This window comes from Galeopterus variegatus, unplaced genomic scaffold (genome assembly GCF_000696425.1).
Source record: "Galeopterus variegatus unplaced genomic scaffold, G_variegatus-3.0.2 Scaffold1632, whole genome shotgun sequence".
Lineage (NCBI taxonomy): Eukaryota > Metazoa > Chordata > Mammalia > Dermoptera > Cynocephalidae > Galeopterus > Galeopterus variegatus.
This window is the reverse complement of record NW_007727743.1, coordinates 199,372-216,551: the sequence shown is the minus strand read 5'-3', so window position 1 is coordinate 216,551 and position 17,180 is coordinate 199,372. Positions and strand designations below refer to the sequence as shown.

The following is a 17,180-nucleotide window of genomic DNA, read 5'->3' as shown; positions in this document are numbered from 1 at the left end:
TTAGTTGGGCTATTTAGTGCCTGAATTTACTGAGCATCTTTCACGGTTACTTTCCTCATGGGACCCATTAGCTTTCCTCGATCCCACTGAGAAGGAGCAAACTGTAATCCAATTAGTAAGGAAGGCTGTGACTTGAACTACTTACCCTTAGCTTTAAGTCTTGTCTGGCCAGCTAGACTGTGCAGAGAGCAAAGGTGAGAGCTGTCTGGGGGCTTCACATTACTAACCGCACAGTGTGTTTCATGGTTATTTCCAGGAACGGGAGGTTTATGTTACATACATTATACTCTGTCAACCGCATGCTTAGATATCATACGGTCATGTGTTGCTTAATGACAGGGATACATTCTGAGAAATACATCATTAGGCAATTGTGTCATTGTGTGAACATCATAGAGTGTACTATACAAACNAGCTGTCTGGGGGCTTCACATTACTAACCGCACAGTGTGTTTCATGGTTATTTCCAGGAACTGGAGGTTTATTTTACATACATTATACTCTGTCAACCGCATGCTTAGATATCATACGGTCATGTGTTGCTTAATGACAGGGATACATTCTAAGAAATACATCATTAGGCAATTGTGTCATTGTGTGAACATCATAGAGTGTACTATACAAACCTAGCTGGTGTAGCCTACTAAACACCTAAGCTGTCTGGTGTAGCCTGTTCCTCCAACCACTGTTGTATATGCTGTCTGTTGTTGACCAAAGCATTGTCACATGGTACATGACTGTATCTTTAGGAATATTTTTTGAAAGAACGAATGAGAGGAACTGAAAAATTATAGGGAGGAATCTAAAAACCTGGATCCATCACCAAGAGGCAGCCCCCGAATGTGCCCTCAAGAGTGGTCAGTAGCCTCGTCGTGGTGTGCATGGTGCACTCCTGCAATGCACATTCTGTCTATAGCTGCCTCAGATTGCTCAGAAGTGTGACTTTGTGTCCCTTCCCAGTGGACGGCGCGTGGTCTTGCTGGTCTTCCTGGTCAAAATGCTCAGCAACGTGTGGCGGCGGACACTACATGAGGACCCGTTCATGCACGAATCCCGCTCCGGCCTACGGAGGGGACATCTGCCTGGGGCTGCACACAGAAGAGGCGCTGTGTAACACGCAGCCCTGCCCCGGTAAGCAGCGCCTTGCTTATTGCACGACCTCCCTTCATTTACGTGTGGTGAAGTCGATGATACCACATCACAATCAGTACTGAAAGGGGGGACGGTCGGTCCCACACCGTTATTACCCTCGAAGTGACTTCATAACACATGGTTCTACAATAAGAGAGTTCTCAGCATTGCCTAGATGCAGAACTAGTGTTCAAAGCCTTTATCACATCACTGGGAGAGTGTATACATTGTATTATAACACCTATACTACCTAATTAGGAAATTTCCCAATTTGGCCTTGACCTTGCTAATTCACACTAATGACTCACAAGCAGCACCTGGCTGTGCTGAGGAAGCGAGAAATTCGGACGGACAGAATGGAAAGAAGCGAGCATTGGCAGAGCCCCCACCTGCAGCCCTTGCTTTTTCATGGCCTGCCTGGGCCCAGTCAAATGTCTTCTGAGCGTCTCCAGACTTGAATTTCAGAATGACCTCTAAAGTACAGGGGGACACCAGGCACTCTTGGAGGACATTTTGTCCAAGGCCAATGGGCTATAATCCAGAGGTAGGGCAATTAGAGAAAAAAATACAAATCCTGGAATCAGCGTCATTGGGATGTGCTACACCCATCCAGGAAGGAGCTCAGTTTTCTGACATGTAGGGACCACTTGGAATGAAAATGAGCCACTCTTTTTTGGGTCTGACTTTGACATTGAAACACTTATACTTCTTTTAATTTGCTACTGCAGATCTTTCTAGAAACTTCCATTTATATTGAAAAGGGCCTCAAAACCTGATTCTCACAATCATTCCAAAACCTGGCATTTTACACATTTCTAAGGAAAAATTGTTCCCTTCACCTGAATCAAGGCACAAGTTTGATTTCCAGGTATTTCCTGCCACTGCAAAGTTGATGCTTACATTTAAAAGGAAGAAAGCAAACTGCATTAAAAATATCTTTTTTATATTGATTAAAATTGTATGAATAATATTGAGAATTTTTTTTTCAAATCTTAAGTCTAAGTGTTACTCCTCCCTGTTCACACATCTGTACACCTGGGTGAATTTAACAAATCCCAGTGAAATCTTCCACTTCAGGGTGATGTGTGCTGCCAATAAGTGTTACTCCTCCCTGTTCACACATCTGTACGCCTGGGTGAATTTAACAAATCCCAGTGAAATCTTCCACTTCAGGGTGATGTGTGCTGCCAATGCTCATTTCTTGGCCTTGACCGAAGGCTTGTGCATTGACTTCATGCTGTCCGGTGACAGCAACCATGGGATAAAATGAACCCCACCTCAAGGGTGGCCTGACTGTGGCATATTGACTGCAGAATTGTCTTTAAAACAGAAGAGAAAATACATGTGGTAGCTTCAAACTCCCATTCAGAAACTGGGGCTTTCTCATGAGCACACAGTTATTTCTCTTACCTGAGCACGAAGGTCTGCAGGAAATTTTCAGGCATTTTTCAGAAAAGGGTTTGAGGGCTGCTGCTCTCAGGGAATTATGCCTTATAGGAAATAGTGCCTGCATGGATTTCTGTCTCCTCACTACCGATGGTCAATACACGGCTGGGTCTCATGGATTCATTTACTGAGTATACAAATACAATTTAAAACACTAAAATAATATGAGTTTTAGAAAATGTATTAAATAAAAGATACACTAGTACTTTTATTCATTCTCCTGTGTATTTTATTTACAGATCAAAGGATACAACTGTATCTTGTTTATGTACAGAACCTTTGAAAAACATAACATGAAAACTTAAAATAATGTATATAACATCAGTGCTTCCAGGTTGATTGCTCTCAGCAGGTAATTTTGCCCTATTTCCCTTCTTCTGGTTACTGCAGAGAGCTGGTCGGAGTGGTCAGCCTGGTCTGAGTGTGACGCGTCTGGTGTCCAAGTCCGGGGCCGCCAGTGCATCCTTCTGTTCCCTGTGGGCACCCAGTGTTCCGGAAACACCACAGAGAGCCGCCCATGTGTTTTTGATTCTAATTTCATCCCGGGTAAGCGCAGAGGTGTTTATCACCAGCAACAAAATCATTTCCAACTTTTAGAGAGAAAATGATTCATAGGTCAGAGTTTTATCTATTCCTTGAGGCCGTGTCTGGTGAAAGAGAGATGATTCTATCAAGTCTTGTGGTTTCAGGGTGATTAAAGTGTACATTTATAAATAACTGCAGATTTAGACTTAAATTCTGTCCATGAATTTAAGACATTTTTAAATGCAGTGACTTCTCTACTGTATTAACTATAATACAGTGAGAAGATTTTGCTCAGAAAAATGAAAATAGGTTATTTGGTTATTTTAACATTAGGCTAAATGCTTTGGTAAGCTATGTGTGTGTGTTTGCACAGAGAAAAATCATCATTTTCTTTATGCAATCTCTAATATATTTGGGAAAATAGAACCCATCATTATTCTCATACAGGAGAAGAGGGTGGTTGGCGCCACTGGTGTTTCGATGCGAGATCAGTGTGTGGTGATGAGCAATCGCTAGTCCCCTGTCTCATGCTCGCCGCAGGCACGGTGCCCCACAAGGGCATAACCCAGTTGGCATACGCCCACTGTGCATCTTAGGACTAGCATGTGGACCAAAGCAACACCAGCCTGTTACAAAGAAATAATAAAGTTCAGTTCTACAAGCCAAATTTTCTTTGTTTTCCTCTATTTGTGGAAAACACAATATTTTAGAGGAAATTATTAGCTGTAGAGTCATAACACACCACCTCAGTCATGTATGGTACAGAACTATGAGAGTGTGTATTGTTTTCCTTTTTAACCTTAGGCATATTTTTTATTCTTGTCATCTAGTGAAAAATCAATGCACGAGAGAATGACATTTCTAGACTCCTAAAATGGTATTTTATCTTTGGGGGTTAAAACACAGGAGATCAGTCCTGTCGTTGGCATCTTGCTTGTGTGTTTAATGTGTGACATGGTAAAGAGCATGAACTGGCATCTGAATAGAGACTTTATTTGTCTTGGGATTTCCTTTGAGCTCTGGTGAATTGGCCTCCCCTCTGGAGGGAATGTGACGACACTGGCTTTGATGAAACCAAGTATCTGAGGCGGGAACACCACAGGCAAACATTGTGGGGGTTCCACAGCTGGCAGAATATGTAGTAACAGAAAAGCAGCAAACGCTTCGGTTTCAGCCCAAGGGACTGTAGCATTTTCTATCTGTGATAATGAATTTTACCCCTACCCACTCAAGGTGACTTTGACCAAATCCGTCTCAGGTTGGTTAAAACAAAGAAATAATTATTTTCTTTTTTTGATAATTAATCAGGCTTTGAAACTTTGACTCACGTAAAACTCAAAAGCATTAGACATTTTGTAAATGAAACATTAGTGTGAACTTCCTTGCCAATATCCTTTATGCATTATGATTAGATTTTTGTTTTTCCAGAAGTATCTGTGGCAAGATCCAGTAGCATAGAAGATAAAAGGTGTGGAGGTAAGTTTTTCCTTTTAAATAAATTCTAATTTGTATTCTGATATTCTAATAATTTCTCTTTCCATTTGTTTTCTGTAATACTTTCAATGTGGCCAAGAATGACACTGGAGAAACTTCTGGATCCCAAATATGTTGTACCTTGATCAATATTTGACACGTGGAACAGAGTGGGGTACCTAGATCAACATAATCAGCATCACTTGGGCACTTGGTGGACATGCAGATCTCAGGGCCTACCTACCTCAATCTGCAGAATCAGATTGCTTGTGTGAGCCCCAGCAATCTGTGGTTTAATAAGCCCTTCAGGTGATTCTTTATGAAGCAGTGATCTTGATATTAGCTATAGTTAGATTTCTCAAATAGAATAGAATTCAAGCAATTTGTTTATATTTACAGTACAAACCCGTGGCAGCTAGCCTTGAATCTCAAGCCCACTGAAATGACTAATAGTAATGAGGCATAAAATTATGCTTATATCACTATAGAAATTTTTCAAACTTCCTGCAACCTTGAACGTCAAAAACTGCATTCTTTGGTTCAAGTCCATGATAAACTTGGACTTTGCAGTCTATGCCTTCTATTGACCTATAAAGTACTTGTCTGCATTGTGAACATGCCTGGATGGAGGGGCCACCTGGCCCATGACCAATCACAGCCCACATCTGCCTTTGATCATCTGAGCCAGTATCTAAACCCAGACCTTCATCTTCCTATGTGTGACTGGTGACATATAGTCATTCCCATCATAACCCATTCCATAAGGGTAGTCCCAGAGAACTTAGCCCAACGGGCTTTGGTCTCTGCTTATGTTTACATAGAATCTGGAGCTTTGCATGCTTGTTTCAGGAATATACTTACCGTTCTTAACTGCAGTGATTAAGAGTTCACTGTCTGTTACATTCTGTGTGTTTAGTCAGCCACCTCTTACTCCATTCATTCATTCATTCAGTTATCTTTGCTGAGCACTTACAGTGAGCTTACAGTGGGGACTGGAACAGCCTCAGCCCCTCTGAAACCAGCAGTCATATCATAAGAAACCCCAGTACCTGTGAAAGGCAATGTCTGACATCTGACCTAAGTCAGTTCAGGACATTCTCCAACTGGCAGTTACTAACTTTGGAACTAGCTGCAGGTGAATACGTACAAGTCCACATAAAAATAATCATAGCAATAATTTCTCTGAATGTTTTTTGAAAGGCAATGTCTGACATCTGACCTAAGTCAGTTCAGGACATTCTCCAACTGGCAGTTACTAACTTTGGAACTAGCTACAGGTGAATACGTACAAGTCCACATAAAAATAATCATAGCAATAATTTCTCTGAATGTTTTTAGATCAGTCACTATGTGCCAGGCACTGTTTTAAATCCTTTAGACAAGAAGTATCCCATTTAGCTCTCACAAAGTATTCACGTCGGTCCAAAGTTCTTTGTGTAAAATGCTTTGAGATGGAGTAGGGTTTTGGAACTCAGCATTTTTCAGATTATAGATGGGTAATGGGCCCACACTGTACATTACATGACAGTTACTACCCCACGTAACCTGGGCTGTACGCTATGGGCAGTCTCTGTAATGAAGCTGCCAGGAAATGTGGCAAAGTGAAGATGCTGACACTGGCATTGGTCCTGGCAGTTCTGGTCATGTTCCGCAGCAGAGTGAGTCAGGTCAGCTCATGCTTTGCTGCCAGATGAATGATGAAAAATCAGTTTTTAGAGATTGTACGTTTGGGAATTGTACAGAAGGGGTAGTAGCCATGTATTTTTGTCTGTAGTTTATAAATGGGGACTATGAGGCTCAGAGAGGTGAGGTCACTGGCCCAAGCCCCCACAGGTAGTAAGAAATGGGGACGGGGATGAGATCCAGGCTGTGGGACCCAATGTGAGTTTTAACCCCGAAGCACCCAAGGAAAGGGATCCCAGTAGTAAATATCCAGGAGGATTGTGTCCAAGGACTTCTAGCCACAGCAGCCTTGGTTAGGTGACACTCTTGGATGACACCCTGGATCCAGGGCTGTCTGCTGCTTTGGGGGCAGTGTAGGTCAGGAGTGGAGCAGAGTGTATAAGCGACACTTCTGCAAGGCCAAGAAAGAACCCAGGGTCAGACAGCTGATGCCTCTGGCAGAATTGGCTGGCCATCCTGCCTGCTACCTGAGGTTTGCAATCCACTTTCCCCTGGCTGGGCCTCTCTAGGTTAGAATGTGGAATCCTTCATGGGCCTTGAGCAACAGGAGAACACGGAACAAAACTCATCCCCATCCTAAGATGCTGCTGCTGTGTGAGCCAGCTGTGCTAGCTGGCTGCACAAGCCAGAACGAAGCCTAGAGATGCTATTGGTTAAATCACAAAAACATTCATTACAGTATTCAGAGCTGACTTGTTTAGATCTTAGACTGCTGACACTGACAATGCGGCAGAGGCAGATCTGACGGATCTCACTGTAGAGCTAATAGATGAAAACAAACAATTAACTAGTGAGGATGTTTGGGGATGTTTACAGAGACAAAATAGACATCTTGTATCAGAGTTGGAAATCAATCAAACTTTGCACAGAAAATCAGCTAATTGAACCAACTGGGTAGTTGGTTTTCATTCCAGCTTTAGTGACCAAAAACAACAGCAAAAAGGATATTCAAAGGAAAGAGCCACACTAAGCAGATTCAAAGGAGATTTAATAGGGACTATTTTTTTCCCTTTGCAGAAAAATATGCTCCTATTGAAATTTTTCAACTTAGCTATTTTTAGTTGCATGAGCCACAAAGACCCTATAACTGTCATAAAGATGTCAGCTGGCCCCAGCCTTCCCCAGGCACCTGCTGGAATGATTCATCTGACTAATGACAAAGTATCTGCGTGTGGGGACCATCGTGCATCCTCCCTCCATGATAATGAAATATGAGCTTTTGGGGCAGCAGAAAGTATTTTTATCAGTACATGGCATTGACCTTGGGGAGTCCTAACAGCTAAAGTATTGAGAAATGAGAACTGGTGTGAAATCAGCCCTTGCTCGTCTTAAGTACAGCTTCAGTGTCACAGTACAACCTCTAGTGACTGCTGGTGGGACGCCCGCTGGATGCTTTCTCTAACTGTCCCAGTGGGGAGCTCCCCAGCACTAGAGGCTTCATGACAAATCAGGAAAGGCCAAAGATTTGTGAAGTTCTTTCATATTCTTATACCATAAACTAGAAGTGAAAAATGGAGGTGGTAGTCAGGGAGCAGGAGATGGCTGTGGAATATTCTAGCGATGCCATCCTGGATTATTCAGCCCCTAGGGCTCAGTGCACTGGACTCTTGTGTTAGGAACTGTGATGTCCATTTGAAGTTTCAAGTGTCAGGAGCGTGGTGTCAGTTATGCTGACAGGGGACCCAGGGGAAAGCCCCTTGCCCACTGTCCACGTACTTCAGGAGACAGACCCGTCTCCAGAGTCCTGCATTCCTGGAACACAGTGTCCACAGCAGCACAGGAGCACAGTCAAGAAGGGAAAGCTCAGGGTTTAGTAACAATGACAGATATTCAATCTCTGCCATCTCCTGACCCTGTAGCTCAGCTTTCCGCAGAGCCTCTCAGCCACCTGCAGGTTACCTGAGATTCAGGAAGGATTTGGCAGATCCCTGGAGTCCCAGTGTCTGCTAGTGACCCTTTGACATCATGTGTCAGAGCCCATGGGCTGGCACTGGCAGGATGGAGTCCCTTCTGGGTGGTGAGCATCGGGAATGGGCCTGAGGACCACAGAGCACAGGGAAGGTGGCTCTGAAAATCCCAGGGGAAGAGACCAGGCAGTTAAGATACAAACCCCCCAGGCCCTGGGTATGCGGACAGACCTGCAGGCTCTTCTTGCCCTCTGAGTACTGAAGGCTTTGCCCTATGGCCAGCAGACTCACCAGTGTCCTCAGTGATGCCCAGCAGGCATCCCCAATAATCCTACTTGGTCCAGGGTTGACAGATCGGGGAAGGCATCGGGTGACACTGCACACCCTGGTGGCGTGTAGAGGGGACACCCTGGTGGGAAGGCTGGGTGTTCTCAGGGTGTATGCCGAGCAGCGGGGACAGGAGGCCAGTGGCCCACAGACAGTTAGCCACACTATGCAAACACAGCATAGGAATGTCCTGCTCCACCTGATTCTCACCAAGCCCAGTACCAGGGGCACTGCCTAGATGTCAACTTTCTTCTCTGAAAGGCTTGAGACTTTAATAGTAGTGTTTTACCAACACACGAATATCTTTTTGCTGTTGTTTCTCAAACATCACACAGGTCTTGGTATGTTGCTTTGATGTCACTCAAGCCAGTCCTGTTTGAGAGATGGAAGTCCATGTTGGCTTATTTTTCAAATATTTCGTATCCATCACCTGAGGAAAATAACTCAAAGAAACAGAAGGGATGCTTATTAAGTAGAAAAAGAATAGGTGAAAAGAGGGCCATTTCATGACCATTCAGAAAATACTTTATTTCTTTAACACAAATTCTTTATTTCTTTGGAGTAAGCCATTTTCTTGATAAGATCTCCAAAATGCCATGTCAATGAAAAAAGTGGTACACGGGCTCATATTTACACACACGCAGAGCACACACGTGTGCAGAGCACCTATGAAGAACGCAGGAGAAACCGGTCACAACAGGTGCCTCTAGGAAAGAAGGAAGATGTGCTTTTCCTGGGCACCCTTGTGTACTTTCTAATGTTACACATCTGTGTGTCTTCATATTCAAAATTATAGTGGAAATCATAGGAATTTAGGTAAATGAAACATTTTTAAATAAAATGAAATAATGAAGGAGAGAGGGAAAACAGCCTGGCTGGCAGGTGCCCCGGGCTGGAAGCCACGAGCACGTTCTGCCTCTGTTCATGGGCGCAGCACGCTCAGGCAGGGAGGCGCGGCCGTGGACGAGCGCGGATAAACTTAGACACCCCGCAGACCACAGACCATGCTGCATGCGGAACATAAGAATAATATCCTACAAGCCTGCAAAGAAAAGATGCTTCTGCTAGTGTGTTAGGGTTTAAGTTATCTCCAAAAGGCTGGTTATAATTCATAAGAGCACGAACTTAAAATATGCTGTGCTCACTGTGGAGAAGTTTCTTGGTGGCCATGAAATTTCAAAGGAAGGAACCACGATTTCTTTCATTTTGGAATGAGCATGGGGCTTTTCATTTTGTCTTTCTCCTTTCATGGAAACACATTAAGCTATTAGGTTGCATGTTCTTTTCGAGGGTAGCCTCACTGTGATCCTGTCCCCCAGAGTTCAACATGTTCCACATGATCGCCGTGGGGCTGAGCAGTTCCATCCTCGGCTGCCTCGTCACCCTGCTCGTGTACACCTACTGTCAGCGTTACCAGCAGCAATCCCACGATGCCACTGTCATCCACCCCGTCTCGCCTGCCCCTCTCAACACCAGCATAACGAACCACATCAAATGTACACCTACTGTCAGCGTTACCAGCAGCAATCCCACGACGCCACTGTCATCCACCCCGTCTCGCCTGCCCCTCTCAACACCAGCATAACGAACCACATCAACAAACTGGACAAGTACGACTCGGTGGAGGCCATCAAGGTGAGGAATCGGCAGCTGCAGCTGCAGCCAGGTGTGCAAAGACGGCAGGTGGAGCCCAGCGCTGCTAGCAAAGCTCAGTGGTGGTGGCGCTGGTGACCGAGTTGGGGATAGGGTGAGGGGTTCCCCTTGTGATGAACCGCCTTTTTTAATTTATGGAAAGATGGCATCTCATGCTGGGAGTGTAAGTTTAAAGAGGGACATGAAAACAACAACAATTAAAATGCTGGAGGATATGGCTATTTGCCCATTGGCCGGTGTCCAGCTCTGTCTTACCTGTTCCTTCTGCATCCAAAGAGAGATCTTGCAGTGGAGAAGAGTGTCCGGCCGAGGACCTGTACACAACTGGGCGGTAGTAATGGGGACCGGGGTGTGCCAGTCAGATGTCCCAGTACATTTCAGGAATCACCACCAGGAGGGCGTCCTGAGAAAACTTTTTGCTTTGTTATAAATACTGTCTTCAAACAATGTTCAGACATAACAAAGGCTCTTTGACTTTGCGTGATGTAGAAGTGCTGTAACTGGTGTGGGGGGAGGTATTTGTTAATTTCCCCAAGAGGTGGTTAATCCGGTGTTTGACTCAGGGATTCAGAGTGAATGGCCAGTTTCCTTCATGTTCCAAAGAAGAAGCGGTGGAAAGGCTATCAGCTTTGTGCCTGACAGAGCTGGTTCATGAGTCAGTCCCAACACTGCCTAGCTGGGAAAATGCATGCCAGCTACTCAGGCTCACTGAGCTTTCGTTTTCTCCTCTATAAATAAATGAGGTGATTTATATGAAATGCTTCCAACACAGCCTGGCAAAATAAATGTGGTTTTATTTGAGGCATTTTGCATCGTGGTTCAAAGCACAAATTACTTCTTTGAACCTCAGTTTCTTTGTCTTTAAAATGGGGGTAGTAATACATACTGCCATATCATTGTCGTGAGGTTTAAGTTGTATAGTGTACATGAGGCCCAGCACCCAGCAGTGAGTAGCTGTTGTTCTTATCGTGTCTACACAGAAGGTCAGGGGCTTGTCTATCATGCCTAACCTCCCTTCTTACCCACATGAGTGAGATTTTTTGATATTCCTATTGGCAGTTTCCCTTGATGCCCTGCTTCTGTTATGATGGTTTCCTTTGAAATCAAATTTCCTTCTTAATGTGAGAATAGGGAATATCTTCAGCCCTTACGATTTCAGGTGCTGGAAGATCTTATGTCCCAGGAGCCCCAGTGTCCTATTTTTCTACTCCCAGAAACTAACAACATGCCCCCAGTAGCCTTTCAGAAATGATCCCCCAGAATATTAGAAGAAAAGCGAGGTGCTTCTATGAGCAAAACCCCACCAAACAAACCTCCAAAGCCAAGAATGGGGCTCCTGTAAGAGTGATTCTAGCACATCGGCTTATCTGTGGTCATGGTTACTTCAGGCATCAGAAGGTAACTTAGCTGGCCTTGTGTTCTCACTTAGATCCAGTAGCCACTTTTAAGATAATCAGAAATGTTGTTGCCATGAGGGCAAAGGACTTTGAGGGCATGGACAGCTGCCTAGTCTTTAATGAATCCTTCTAGAACCCTCTCCTAACATCTCGCTCACACTAGCTCTGGACAGGTGGCCTCTGCCTACCCCTTCATCTTTATTTTGTTCCTCTCAGAATTCCTACCTGGCATGGTTTAGCTCTTTAAAATCACAAATGAATATAATGACTAGTAATGAGTAAAGGCATCTGTGACAAATGGCTACAGTAGTCACCTCTGATAGGTGCAGAAGAAAAGGAATTAAGGCATTTGAAATCTAATGCATTTACTGAAGTTTGACTCAGGTCTCTGATAAATGCACCTGTTCATGGAGTCTGAAAACTACTTAAATATCTACCCAGTTGTATGTGGTAACATTCAAAGTGTCTGTTAATATGAAATCATTAGAGTATTAGGTTTTCTAGAGGTTTAGATGTAGGTTTTCTAACCTTCTGCCTATCTCAGAAACTTCCTGACTAAAGTTCAAAAATAGACCAGAAGACAAAAACTGCCAACCTCATTTTAGTTTTTAGGCAAGTCCTCCCGGAGGCAAAGAGTCTGGGAAAGACAGTCAGTGAGAAGCACATTGGAAAATAACAGCTTTGGGAGAGAGACCAAACTCAACATAAAAAGTCCCCTAATTCTGTTCTTTCTGAAATACTACTTATGGAGTATTTTTTTTTTTTTTTTTTTTTAACAGGCATTTAACAAAAACAACTTGATTCTAGAGGAAAGAAACAAATACTTCAACCCACATCTCACTGGGAAGACATATTCTAATGCCTACTTTACAGATCTCAATAATTATGATGAGTATTAAAAGCTCTTCTATTTTTGGCTTCTTGTAAATCCTCAGTTCCTCAAGTCCTGTGCTCCATGACTGTCCATGTTTCTGAGGCTCCAGAGATGATGTTTGGATACATTTCACATTCATTTCAAGCTGCAAATGTCCTGTTGCTGCCAGAAATACATGTCCTTAAAAGCAACAAAAATGTAAACATGACATCCTGAAAATCTGACCTACAAGTTTTGATTATTGTTGAATGAGTCACAGTGTGAGGTTTTCTATTGTGTTCAGTCCGTTTCTCTAACAAGTCCATTTTTTTCTTGAGCTTTATCTTATAAATATGCCACCCACATGGGAAGGAGTCTTTAGAAATGTGCACATCTTATAGCTTTTGAGTGTAAATCTCCATGATCTTTTAATTCAAGAAAATAGGCACTTTATCTGAGAGTCCCCCCCACCTCCACAAGAGTGCATAGGTTTGTAGTATTTAATAAAATGAAGAAAACGAACGTGGCCAAACAATTATTCACCATGAATCTTTCACCTTACCGAATCTGGATAATACATGGATTCTCGGAAGCATCTTGTGTTTGGACATAGAATGATTGTGGCCGGGGGAAGCCTAGGGATTACACCTGGCCTGCACCTGCAGAGGTGAGGGTTGAGTGTGGCCCACCCCACTGTGGATTTGACACAGTTACTGTGTTATCACTGGTGGAGGTGGACACACGGAGCAGAGGCACAGACTCAACGAGGTGTGAACCCGTTCTGTAGGTTGCTGCAAAACTAGCCTTATTCTGACTTTCGTATTTCATGGTATTCCAGGGAGCTCCGTGCCATGCTGTTGGCCTGGAAGCCCACCTGTCTGCTCCATACTAATGTCCTGAAGAGCCAGTCTGTAAATAACCACTTGTTTAGCAGTTGGATAGACTACACCTCCTCTCTTCCTGCAAAGAAAAATCCTGAACATTTATGATGCCAATTAGGGAAAGTATTGAAAGTACTGAACTATAACTAAAAACAACTTTTAAAATTTTCCGTGTTATGGAAAGTATTAAAGGAACTGACGTTTAATGAAAAGCAACTTTTTGTTTTCCATCTGTCTGATATAACTAATGTGTGGCCATCAGCCCCTATCAAGAGCATTACTGATGTGTAAAGCTGGCTTTCTGGAGCCCACTGCAGCCCATAATGAAGTGCTACCCCAATCCCAAGCTGTCACTTGCTGCCTCCAGGCCAGGAGAGGGAGATATCCAGCTCTGGTGCCTTTTCTTTTCTATTAGTGCTGCCTTCCCATCCACCCAACCCCACCCAATCCCACTCCTCCCTGCATGGAAGCACCAGCGTTTCAAATGCACCTTGAAGAGTCAGGGTAATTGGAAGTAAGGTTCTGAATAATCCCCGTGGTCTCAGCATTGATTATTGATAAGCATTTCAGAGTGTTATAACATCATTCATAGAAGTCCCTGGGGCGAAAAGAATTACTCGCAAACGACTGATACATAACATATGGTAGTGGGTTGAATAATTATTGAAAATAACAAGAAGATTGAAAATGTCCATCCAGTGCCTCTAGACATTGTGATAAAGGCCTGGGTAGACATTAAAACATGTTCTTATTGATAAATGAACTTTTAGATCTGTGAAAATATAGGGTTTGGGTAATGAGGAACATAGAATTTCATTAGGGTATGTGTTTCACCCTATCCGAGTTAAACAAATAGTTTCAGAAAGTGTTAGGAAAATCCTGTGTTGAATAATGAATATTTTCGAATTCAAAATATTCACATACCCAAATATGCTGTAATTATTCTGTATTAAAATTATTAAAATTAAATTGCCAGGTGGGCTCTGAGGGATCTGTTAGATTGCAAAGGAATGACTTTCAGGGTCTTCCCAGTGGAGACCACATATTGCACCTCCTGCCTTCCCCGCATGCACTTTAAGAGTTCTCAGTCTATAAGCACACACTCATGAGGTGAAATCTAGCCAGATCATTTCCTAATTGTTCCTGCATTGGATTTTCATCAGATTCTTGAACTCATGACTTTCTTGTAAGAAAAAAACACCCTCACTGTGTGGCACGTTAGCTGTTGTATTAATACCGACCCCCAAGCCCCCACAATATTTTCTAAGCTTACAAGATCATTTTATTTCCCCTGGGAAACAGGATACTAATTCAAGAATGTATCACTGGATTTGGTGGGAAATGCTTTCTAAATGACATGCAAGCTGGTCTTTAATCAAACTTACACAACGACCAGGCGAAATACCCTTTCTCCGCCACAAAATTTTCATATTGTTGATAATTTAAATGTTAAGAGATTAGCACTGCAAAAAATCCCCTCATCTTATTTCCCTGACACTCTATTCAAAGGAAACTTGTTCTGTCTCTCTCTGTTGCACCTAACAGAATAGCAGCTGATTTAGAATAATTTTAGCTATATTCTAAGTATTGTACACAGGTGTGGAGTAACGTTTGTTTTCATCACTGTGTAGCTACTGCTCCGGCTTCACAGTCTACACATCTCCTTACTGTTACACGAACCCTTGCTGGGCGCTTACACAGCGGTGTCTATCACCTCTACTGGAACCTCCTTTGTAAAGCAGCTTTCCTGTAGGCCGGGATGTTTGGGACTCCTTCCGAAACCGTGTGGGTCACATTTTAAAATTCCTGAATGATGACTTTTTTATTCTCTATCTTTTTTCCTTTCTTCCTTTGTCCTTTTTCCCTCCCTCCCTCACTTCCTTATTCCCTCCCTTCTTTCTTTCCTTATTCCTTCCTTCCTTTTTTTTTTTTTGGTACAAGCAGCACAGGCAGTAATATTTCTAAGCTGCACTTATATGAACTTGATGTAAAATGACATTAATTAGTATTTAACTTCTATAGTTATTACTGAATACAGTTGGACTTTGGCTGGTTTTCACTGGGAAACTGGCTTTAGTCTTACATTTAAATTCTTTGAAGTGATTCTCAGTGTTGATCAGGGTCTTTTCTCTAGGCTAGACTAGTCACCATCTATATGGATCCTACAATGCATTAATATTTTATAAAAAGGAGAACAGAATTCCCACACTCTGCACAGCATGTGGCTCAGAGATCAGTGACTTTGATGAACCTGAGGGCTTTGTCACCTCTGAATGACATGGAGTTAGTGAATCCTAAGGAACTCTGGGAACACTGGATCAGGCTCCACTACCTGGAAGAGCCACAGTCACCAGACTCATGGGCATTTCCTTCCAAAACTCCCCATTTCACTGTTAGCATATTTCTGTGCTACTGGTGCTTAAAATACCTAAACAACCCTGCTCCTGTAGGAGTGTTTCACTCAGCCTATTCAAGTGGATTCTGACTAGAATTAGCATTAACATTGGGGGGAAAAGAGGGTTTCTTGTGAATGAGGAAGGTTAGGCAGAGATTCTAAAGGAATTGAAGAGGAACTACAAACTGAATGGATTTGAGGGCATCCCTGCTGTGGAGAAACCTCTGTCCCTAGGAAGGGTCCGTTCATGTGGTTTGGGGTGAACCAGGGGTCTGGTCCCATTGAGTCAGGGTGATGCTAGAGAGAAAAGAAGAGAATGTGGGAAACAGTCAGATAAGTAGGTGATGAAGAACGCTGGGGACCTGGTCACCCGTGAGTGAGTGTTATGGTTGGTCCCTGGTGGGGATCATGACCCACAAGCATGGTTCTGTGGGTCCGGTCCTTGGATTTTTTGTGGTCAACTGCCACAGTGGAGGAGTTTTAGACAAGGGTGTCCTTATCTCCTTCTTTATCTGTACAAGCATGAAAATCACGGGAGTCAAAGGCTATTTGAGTGCCTATTTCCAGTGGAATCTTTAGTAGAATTAGTGGGTCATGCCTTCAAAGTTAGGGACAAAGTCTCAGCACAGAGGACTCCATGTCCCCAAGTGGCTACCTAAGGGGATATGTTAGAATGAAATTGAATAGCAGAGGAAATTTTATCTTAAAAATATCAAGTCTGCACACAGCTAATCGTTTTTCATAAATACCTCCTTAATATACACTGAAAATGCAGCCTTGATAGTATTCGAATTTACATATATCCTTAGGATTCTTTACAATATTTTCCTGGATTTTAGAAAAAATCATAAGTATTTCCCCAACACCGTCAGTCACTTTCTTCATCAACTTTGCCCCAGGGCCATCAAATCTCTTTAGCTTCAGTATGTCTTCATACTTCAGTAGGGTTTTCGTGTGTGGTATTTTGGGGTAACTCCACTGAGTTCAGCATGTCTGTCTCAGAAGACAGCTCTGGGGCATCTAACCAGAGGCAGTAGGTACCAATGGCTGATACGATGAGCTACATCTGCAACAAAGCAGCTGTCTTCCAAGTGACAGGTCTGTGCCCAAGTCTCAAAGCTCCAATAATCAATTTCCATGAAGGTCTCACTTTAAAATGATAACCTTAAATAAACTCATTCGCAAACTTTCTGCCATTCTTTTTATGATACAAATGAATTCACAGATGGTGTTCGTCATGCCCAGAACATCCATTGCCAATATTTGATTTCCTATGATTACCTATGACTATTATCAAACACTAGAGGCCATTCTGAGACTCCCGCTTCTTTAGGCAATGGGTGTGAAATGGGAGAACCCAGAGTAGTAGTCCCTTTGACCCAAGAAATACACAAAAGGGAACACCATGCATACTATATTGCCATGTAAGAGAAAATATTTGGAGACCAGAGACTATTGTGGAATTTATTTCTGCTGTTCCCCCCTATTGAGGTCATTAATTATAGTTGA

At 43.1% G+C, this 17,180-nt stretch overlaps 1 protein-coding gene across 1 annotated transcript in view; it reads left to right on the top strand.

Moving 5' to 3' along the window:
• Positions 1-13,492, top strand: part of SEMA5A (sema domain, seven thrombospondin repeats (type 1 and type 1-like), transmembrane domain (TM) and short cytoplasmic domain, (semaphorin) 5A) — a 161,904-nt gene extending 148,412 nt beyond the window's left edge. Inside the window, exons 13-18 of the mRNA XM_008578111.1 lie at positions 961-1,131; positions 2,968-3,123; positions 4,531-4,578; positions 9,812-9,981; positions 10,086-10,127; positions 12,322-13,492. Of these exons, the coding sequence (XP_008576333.1) occupies positions 961-1,131; positions 2,968-3,123; positions 4,531-4,578; positions 9,812-9,981; positions 10,086-10,127; positions 12,322-12,441 (707 nt within the window). The 3' untranslated portion in view covers positions 12,442-13,492. The remainder of the gene's footprint in view (positions 1-960; positions 1,132-2,967; positions 3,124-4,530; positions 4,579-9,811; positions 9,982-10,085; positions 10,128-12,321) is intronic.
• The last annotated feature ends 3,688 nt before the right edge of the window (positions 13,493-17,180 follow it).